Source organism: Gymnoscopelus microlampas (assembly GCF_963454915.1).
Source record: "Gymnoscopelus microlampas genome assembly, chromosome: 15".
Classification (NCBI taxonomy): Eukaryota; Metazoa; Chordata; class Actinopteri; order Myctophiformes; family Myctophidae; genus Gymnoscopelus; species Gymnoscopelus microlampas.
The window spans coordinates 24,594,177-24,603,835 of record NC_139952.1 but is presented as its reverse complement, the minus strand read 5'-3'; the positions used below and the strand labels follow the sequence as shown (position 1 = coordinate 24,603,835).

General features: G+C 41.5%; 1 protein-coding gene across 1 annotated transcript in view; it reads left to right on the top strand.

The window, feature by feature from the left end:
- LOC311062236 (E3 ubiquitin-protein ligase znrf2-like) overlaps positions 1-6,204 on the top strand; it is an 11,276-nt gene extending 5,072 nt beyond the window's left edge. Inside the window, exons 2-4 of the mRNA XM_084081115.1 lie at positions 1,455-1,550; positions 3,773-3,878; positions 4,611-6,204. Of these exons, the coding sequence (XP_083937241.1) occupies positions 1,455-1,550; positions 3,773-3,878; positions 4,611-4,668 (260 nt within the window). The 3' untranslated portion in view covers positions 4,669-6,204. The remainder of the gene's footprint in view (positions 1-1,454; positions 1,551-3,772; positions 3,879-4,610) is intronic.
- The last annotated feature ends 3,455 nt before the right edge of the window (positions 6,205-9,659 follow it).

Here is a 9,659-nt window from a genome sequence, read left to right as displayed (position 1 = left end):
TTCTACAGATGCACCCACCACATATATACATATGTATTGTCGTGTAATACTAATATCGACGGATGAGTTCTGCTACACCAAAGGTATCATTGTATCTTTTTTTACATTTTTTTATTTAGAGTAGCCAATTATTTTTTACCCCCATTTTCTCCCCAATTTAGTTGTTATTCCAATTAATTCCTCCCCACACACATCTCTGAGTTGTCACTGCTGTTGTAACCTACTGGCTCACCTGCCAGTGAGGAGCCCCCACTGGGAGGACGTAGGGCCTTCGTCCTACTCCTCCCGCTCAACACTCCCTGCTGACAGGTGCCGCCCCAGCCCGTAGATGCTGCAATGACCAATATCACCCTCCCCGCCTGGCTTCCCTCCCCCGAACACGAGCCAATTGTGTTCGCATAGACACCCGACAAAGCCAGCCGGATGCACCATGGTGGATTGGAACCCACAACCTCTGCGGTGGTGGCAGGGACTTTACCACTGCACCACCCTAGCACGGTATCCACCCTTTTCTAATCAACAGTGTTATAATTTCAAACATGAGTTGGTTTTATCTCCACTGTCAGGTGGGCTGCCACTACCCTGTTAATCTTTGCTCAGCTGATAACACACAGATGGGGAACAGCAGAATGGGAGTGAGGGGAATACAGATCATATCATTACTTAATCGTATTCAATTAATTGATTAATTCAGCATAGCTTATCATAAATAGATAGAGGCTGGAGTGAGATGCACCTGCTCACTGTTATTAGAGATATTAAGCAGGGGCTCAGCAGTAACTTGTCACAGAGAGCTGTTGAGTCTCAAAGAAATTGCGGAACCATAAATAAAGTCTTTGTGTATGTCACTCTGTCCACAATGACTCAGTACATTGTATCATCATCATGATCATCATCATCGTGAAATCACAACACAAGCCCAAGAAATTGAATGTTAGATCTCTAATTTAATATATGACATACACACTGTACATTTATGGTGCAATTTGGTTGTCTAAGGTCAAGGTCAAATACGTATTAACATTATTATACATAATTTCTGAACTACTGTATAAGACATTTGAAATCTTGTCTCAAGACATTTTAATTTCCTGTATTTCTTTTGTTTCTATATTGATGAGGTAAGATAATGTTAGTTGAATTATGCACACATCAGGTTGTTTACAGAGAGTTTACTGTTTATGAGTGGACCTGTCTGAGCATGTACTGTATGTCCAACAAAACCAAAGATAGAGCTTATCAGTAGCCTATTGGCCCACATTCTCTCTCTCTCTGTGGAACTATGACAGATGGGAGAGATATAGTATGGTGGAGACTGAATTTACACTTAGACGCACGACTATGTCGCTCGATAAAAATAACTGATGACCGTGGCATTCAATGAAAATAACAGTAATCCAACAAGTATGAAGTAACCCTCAGCATGTCAACCTGTTCCTTTATTCTTCTCTCAGGTTTCCACTGTCCTGTGTGCACCAAATATGTGGATTCAGATGAAATGGAGAAGCACCTGTTCGCGTGTTTCACTAAAACAAGCCTCTCTTACAATAGTAAGTATAACACAATATATAGCTTGTTAACACAGTAGTAAATGGAGGAGAAAAAGAGAGAGAAAGAAGAGACAGATATTCAGGGTTAAGTCTCACTTTAAACACCTTGAATAAACATACACTTCATTTTATCACCATCACCTGACTAGAATAACTGGATTTGTTTCTCTTTACTCAACCAAAACATGTGTCAGAATATCATATGAAGGACAGAAAAACAAAAAGTGAGAATTTCTCTCAATGTCTTTCATGTCATGTGACACAGTAGCACAATCAGTTCTCATTTGAAACCTAGTTACAGTACTTAAAGCACTACTGGACATACAGTATGTGTGTTCTTATGTTGGGCACAGAGGGACCTCTTGCTTTTACCTAAATGGGAGTCAACAATACTGGGCTCTGGACCAATGTTTGAAATGCACATTTTATCTATGCTAAGATTCAAACCTCCAAAATTATTGGAGGTTTGACCATATTCACACGAAAGCCATTTTGGTGTATGGACCTTTAGGAAAAACATTCTGACATTTGACTCATGATTTTTGAATCAAATGGATATAGCTTACAGCTGATTCAGCTTATATACTGTACATGGATGCCAATGGTTTGTTGGGTCTTGTAGCCCGTTATGTGACCTCATCCATCACAGTAGCTTGGGATTCTTGTCACATAGCGTTGCCATCCAGCATGGGTGTGATACAATGTTGGAAAATACCCCCTATCCATCCCTAGGATGGCAACAATCAAACTTCATTGAGCAGTGCTATGACCCTGGCCTAGGGGTACAAGAGCACATAACAACAAAATAGGGGAGACGCAATCTAAAAAGTTAATTAGTATTTATTAAATAATCAAAACCAAATAAACAAACTAGGAATAAGCAGATGAGGTGTGGAAATCAGTATAGGGCCAGTAGTGTGGGTAAGAGTGTTGTATGTATTAACATAAATGTTTGAAGGAGTGCATAGTGGATGAGTGCATAGTGGGTGAGGTGGGGTGAGGTGAGGTGGGGTGAGGTGAGTGGGTGGGTGGAGGTGAAATCAATGATCTGCCAACTTGGGAGACAGGCTTTTAAAGGGGCATGAGCACCCGGGCCCAGATGCTCACCAATTTCACTGATGGCCTTCATCACACTGCTCCCCAAGTCCTAGGAACCAATGAGAAGGGCGAAGCAAACACAACTCATAACCAACTAAACTAAGTGAAGCATCAAAGTGAAATACATATAGCCAACTACATACAGGGAACCGTCACAAGCAGCCATAACTGAATGGTCTGGGAATCAGAAGGTCCCCAGTTCACCCCCGGCCTGCCCCAGTTGGTGTGTCAAGTGTCCCTGAACAAGACACTGAACTGCTAACTGCTTCCCGTGCACTATTAATAGCACCAACTGCTCCTAATAGTTAGGAAGGGTAAATGCAGAATACTGTATGTGACTATGAACGATGCGTAGCCTGTGAGCAAGTTCAGGCAGATATACTCAAATGAGATATGCACGTCCTCAGGGGCTTATGTAACTGACGTGTCACTAGCAGCTGACCAATCAGGTGGTCTGTTTTAGCTGATCATTCCATTGTTGTCAAACACTATCGCTGCTGGAATGTAGATAGATAGATAGATACCTTTGTTATCCCACTGGGGAAATTCAGTCGCCCAGAGGCGGCACAGCAGTTAAGGTTACAGAGTTACAGGTAAAGAGAAAGGGAAAGGGAAAAGTACTGTTGTATACAGCAATACAAGGCAAAAGGAAAAACAAGAAGCATCAACAATGCAGAGCAATGGTATACGGAAGTAAAAACAAATGAAGTGTCCATTACAGTCAGTGCTTCATAAGTGTCTCACCGTATCTTGTCATAAAACAAATAATAATAATTATCAGTGCAATGCCAATAAAAAAAATAGTTCATTCAGTCAGTGCAAATGCGCAAGAAAGTGAAAGTGCTCACAGTGGGAAAACAGCACAAAAACCCTAACCTAGGAATGTCATTAGAGGTCATAGTCTTTGAAACATCAATGTGTTTCTGTGCTGAGTGTGCTCCCACCACCACCATCCCAGCTCCACCTGTAAACTCTGTTTTCCCCCTGGGGGCGGTGGTTGTGATATATCTCCCAGCTCCCTTGTCTTCTAATTGTGCTGACCAGGGAGGAATATGTAGCAGAGCCTGAATGCCAAGATCAAAATATTCATGGTCAATTGACCTGTGTGTTTTTGTCTTTCTCAGAGGACATTCTGTCCAGAGACTCTGGGGAATGTTCTATCTGTCTGGATGAACTGGAACAGGGAGACACCATTGCCAGACTGCCTTGCCTCTGCATCTACCACAAAGGGTAAAACATTTACTAACCAACGGGTAAATCTTCACCTTCACCCCAACCTGTTGTAGGGCGAAAGAATGCCATGTTGAATAAAAGATCTACAGATGGTGCATTGCTATGATGCTGCTACCGCCCGGGGATGATTCTGCTGACAGCTCAAAACCAGCCCCCAATGCTCAAAAGGACAATGTTGTGTCTCGTTTCCACGCTGAAACCCAATGTTATTGCTTTTTATTTTAAGTGGACAATTGTTGTTTTAGCCCTTTTTGTCACAATGTAGTTATGCCAATTAATTCCTCCCCACACATTTCTGTGTTGCCACTACTGTTGTACCCTACTGGCCCTATAGATTCTGTGGTGATGGACAGATACTTTACCCCTGCTGCGCTACCCGAGCGCCCCATTCAAAGCATTATTGCCCCTATCCCCACTTCCAGGAGACCATCTGGTCTTTACAATAATAATAACAATAATAATTGAACCTTTATTAATCCCAATAGGGAGATTTAGTCTCTGCATTTGACCCAGCCTAAATGTTAAGAGCAAGGGGCTTCCACCTAGGGGTGCTTGCTAAGCAGTTAGGGGTTCAGTGTCTTGCTCAATGTCACATTGACACGAAAACAGAAGGAGCTGGGGATCACTTTCAGTTTCCAGACGGCCAATCTCCCTCCTGATCCACTGACGTCCCCCTTCCCCCCAGCCAGATAAATCTTTTAAAGCATCACCTTCTCTGTTCCTTTTCAGGTGCATAGATGAGTGGTTTGAGGTGAATCGCTCATGTCCAGCACATCCCACAGACTAGAGATGCATACAGGATCTACTGTATGTCACTGCAGTCTCCGGTAGACCCAGACCTCATCTCCACATTGTCTGTGCCAGCCCAGCATCAAAAGGTTTCTCAGGGACTAATTGTCTGCACATTTATCTGCATCACCTCATGGAAGAGCAAAGGGAGTATGGGGCTATTGTACTCGTGGAATGTCTTCCGGGGACCAATTTCTTTTCTACCTACAGTAGCTACAACATGTTCATCCAGGTACTTGGTGGAGTGAGTTTGTTTTTTAACGAGAAAGGTGCACTCAACAGACCGCAAATCTGCACCAGGGGGCAGGCCCTAGAAATAATAGCAATGTAGGCAGTTAAGTGTCTACCTACAGCCATGAAAAAGTAGTGCAGCATGTGTTGTACATTGTCTCTACAGTCTTCCTCCCTCTCTCTCATACACATTTATTGTCTACCTCTCTCCATCTTTCTCTCTGCTTTGCCGATCATCGGCACCCTAAACTCTGTAAAAGTAGCTAAAGACTGGGTTAAGAAAGCCGGACTGAATTGAATGTACATAGACATTACTCATAATTGGGGGGTTTTGGGGTACGTTGTCACGTTGATGAATGTATATTTTGTTATTATTCTAATGTCAGCTTGCACCAGTGCACTTGTATGTTTGCGATTGGTTATCCCATAAAACAGATGGACAGGAGCATTGTTGGCTAGTAAGTAAATATATTTGAGTATTGAGGTCCCTTGACCTGCTGGCAGTGTGCACAAGAAATATGATGCCTCCTCCTCTCCTGGTGGAGATACAAAATAATGTACTTGACACTCTACCTGCTGGCCCAAGATGGGATAGCACAACCTGGAGAGTCAACCAGAACGGCTTCACTGATCACTGTGTGTTCAGTTTTTAGCAGAGGACTATAACAGAGAACTATAAGGTTGAAGTTCTTGCATGAAGAATTTACAGATTTCATCTGCCTAATGGCGCACAATGTAAATAACCACGAAAACTTAGCGCCCTGCGTACTCTGCAACAGCTGTTTTAAAGTAGGATTTGCACACTTATCTCTGAACAGTGTATCCAACAGTATGGATATTCAACAGATCAATGCACAATCAGGCACGCAACACCAATCATGTATTGATGGGCCTGCTGAGCCTCCTGCTCCCCACTTTGTTTTAGTCTTTCCAGTGAGCAAGGTGGAAAAATAGACCAAGAGAATAAGATGGTTTAAAGGAATGACTATTTGGGCTGGACCACAAGCCAAAATACATATTGTCCACCTCAGTGTAAAACCAAAGTAATACTTAATTAATTAAAATAAACTTCACAAACTCTTATTTAAAAGAAACAACAACATAATAATATAAAATACATGACTTTGTCTCAAACCAGTCATGTGATCCTATAGTTTAGTTGAATAAATTGATTTGGGCTACGACTTGTCTAATTACCATTCAGTGCCATACTATGCTGCTATGTAACAGCTGTAATGTTTTCCTGTAACCTTTCTTTCATTTTATTCTCTCTTTGTACTGTACTGAAGTGCCCACAATAAACATTGCAGTCTGTCTGTCTGTCTGTCTGTCTGTCTGTCTGTCTGTTTCCATTGGGGTCCTGTGTATTCAATTCATCGAAACATTTAATGACAAACAATAATATACAATACTATGCAAAAACATCATATAAACGAGTAGTAATCAAAAAGAAAAATATGTACAGTAAACAGTTTGGGGGGCATTTCACTTTTTTACAGGGGCCAGTTCCAAATTACAGCCACCTGTAAGTGCTCTTTTGAAGGAGAGTAAGGATTTTTTTATGACTATAGGTACTAGGTAGTTCTACATTTTGGTGGCATAGTAGTAGAACCAATTTAACCCCTTGTTTGAGCCACATCTAGGTTGAACGGGATTTGTGGAGCTCCCTCTGGTGTTGTGTTTGTGGACATCTTTAAATTTTTTAAAGTAGTTTCACAGGTACATGGGTGTCTTTGTGGTGTAGTGTATCTTGTAGACCAGGCCCATTGCAAGTTGTTGTACTCTGTCCTACCCTGAGCCATCCCACCCTAGTAAAATGAGCAGTGGTTAAATGAGTTGTAGGTGTGAGGCCAAGCAGTGGCCTGACCAGTTTGTTTTGGGGGCTAGTTTGTTTTCTACCCTCTCAACTTAGTAGGTTTTTGTTATTTTACATATCTACCCCTCAGATAGGTTTCGATATTTGTGCATAGCCAGTGGACATCATATGATCACATAACAAGAACAAAATGTCCCAGAAAAGGAAAAGAGCTCTCATTAGACAATTGGAACAGGAATTGGATCTGTGATGTGTGCTGTAATGGAAGAAAAGAGAACAGAGATGAAGGGCCAGGACCGGACCAGAGGCCCCACAGGAAGAAATAAAAGATCTTGGTGACAAATTCAATGTTTCCGACTCTCAAGTCAAGTGCTGCTAGTCACCCATGAACGCAAATTAAAATCCTTGAATTCACCATCTGTTGTAGAGAATTCCAGGTATTAGTGGGCAGAGAGGTGGACATTGGACAACTATGAAAGTATAGTCGATTCAATGAGCGGAAATTAGGGGAGAACAGACAAAAGACCCTATGCTATGGGGAAAGTCAAGCTGAAAAGAGAAACAGCACACCAAATGAAAAAGTATGTCAGTCAGATTAAAATGAATGCTCAGAGAAAGGAATAAACAGCACATTAGAAAGATGTGGTATTGCATTGTGAAAATAGTACCAGGATATGTGTTATCTGAGGACTCTCGGTTGATTAAAGTTAATCTATATTGGCCTGATATGCAACGAGATGTTGAACACTTTGTAATGAAAGAATGTGTGTTTCCAGATAAGAAACCTAAACAGACCAACTCAAGGACCAATGTCTCTCTAGCATCAGAACTAATCACTCTTTTGAGTTACAGTGGTCTCAGTCAACTTCCATCACCTGGTCCACTCCAGAGAAGACTAAAAGTGACTATGAGTAATACTAGTCACAATCACTATAGTTGGGAATTTCTTTGTCACCTTTTTTAGCATCTTAAGAACTGGGTGGTGTTAAATGCTCTTTTATGAACCAATATCACCCACAAAGGACAGTTGGAAATATTCAACAGGACCTTAACACTTAAATCCTATATACTTCATTGAGCAGGGTCTCCCACGGGTCTGTTCTTGGCCCTCTCCTTTTTTCCATCTACAAACCAAATTTCTTTGTCAAAAATAGCCAACCTACAGCTCACGTGTTGTGGGCTGTAGATCTGGTATTTTTGCCAAATGTCCGCCTATTGACATGCCCAGAATAGGGAGGGTTCATGTGGTTAAAGCATAAAACCGACTGGGAAAGCCATCTCTACAAGGTTCTGCATGTACATATAACTCGGCAGGCAACCGAGGTTGTTGATCGTCCTGTTTGGCACACGAGCTGCAGGCCAGCGAGTCACCTACAAAGACTTTGTGAACAAATGGAAGGAAAGGATGACAGAGGCATACCGGATTGCATCTAGGTCAGCTTAAATGTCTGTGTGAACACAATATGACAAAAATCTATGAAGCAGGCTGGAGCCAAGTCTGGGCAAGATCCTCAATATAGATGCTACAGGGCTTCAACAATATCTTCTGCAGAAAAAGGTATGACTTTAAGATTCTGTTCTGTATGAAAGTCAAGGCATTAATGATTTAACTTGGGACTGGCGAACCATGCATAGACTTGCTCCAAGTCTATTGTTTGTTTGATTGATTGATTGATTGATTGATTGATTGCTTTAATGACAGACAAATATACACTACTATGCAAAACATCACATGAACAGAATACAAAAACAAAAATATGTACAGTAACATTGCACATAAAGGCCTTCAAGTGTCCTGGAAACACTTATTTCTATTGGTTCAATCCTTTGAATGTGTTTTCATGTCTTATGTAGAGCAGGTAGAATTGTCTCTGTGTGTGAACTGTGCTATCTAAATAAACTTGCCTTGCCCTGTCTCACATGAACTAACCCTGTAAAATAAACGGGTCTAGTTGAAAGAGTTTGTGCCCCTGCTAATAATCGGAAAAGCAATGGAAAGAAATTATGCACAGTGCATCAAGAGCAGCATATTAGTTTTGCTTCTTTGACTTATTGTTTGAACATTGTAGTCATTCTATCGAAGTGGATTGGGTCAGTTTGAGGAAGGAGGAAGCAGTTAAGCCCAGTTAGGAAGTTACATTATGCGTGTAGCCTGTTTTATACTATGGTGTGGCCTTTGCTGAATCATAGGTAATGGGTAAAATCACTCGATAAGGTTACAGGAGTAACAGGACAAGCACTAAATTGATTGAGATCTCACAAGAGAGAAAAGAAGTTTGCCACAGCAGACTCCCATTCACTCCATCATCTCCACCTTCTCTTCCTCAATGGCCTCCCATTCATCCACCTTCATCTCCCACTCTTGCAGAGTCTTCTCCTTCTCCAACTTTCTTGTACATATTTCTTATGTTTCATACCAGTAACCTGTAAGCTGATTGTATGACGTTCTGTATAGTAGTGTATATTTGTCTGTCTCTTATATGTCATCATGAGTTGTGTGCGTGGGATAAGGATAATTCCTTAAGGATAATTCCTTTTAACAGGTCGTTCATGAAAGTCCTTGTGGTCTTGTTTCCAATGAGAACCTGTGAGCAATTAGGGGTTAAGAGTCTTGCTCAGGGACAAATTTCATTTCATCGACACATATGCTGACCTGGCCTGGAATCGAACCTGGGGCAACCAGGGCCTCTGGCTCCCTAGGCGGGTTCACTAACCATTCAGCTATGGGAACTCATTTTAAACAAGCTTAGTGCTTTCTGAGTTATCCAGTTTAGTAGACCTTGTATTGTGAATTGTACTTCCATGTACTGTTTCTCATGTCTTACTAAATAAAGTACATCAATCACTCCAGTCCAGTTGGTGGCAGTAACGCGCCTATAAGGAAGTCACCAATAATACGTAACAAAGTAGAGTTACGTCGTTTACGCAATCTTACGCTTGCA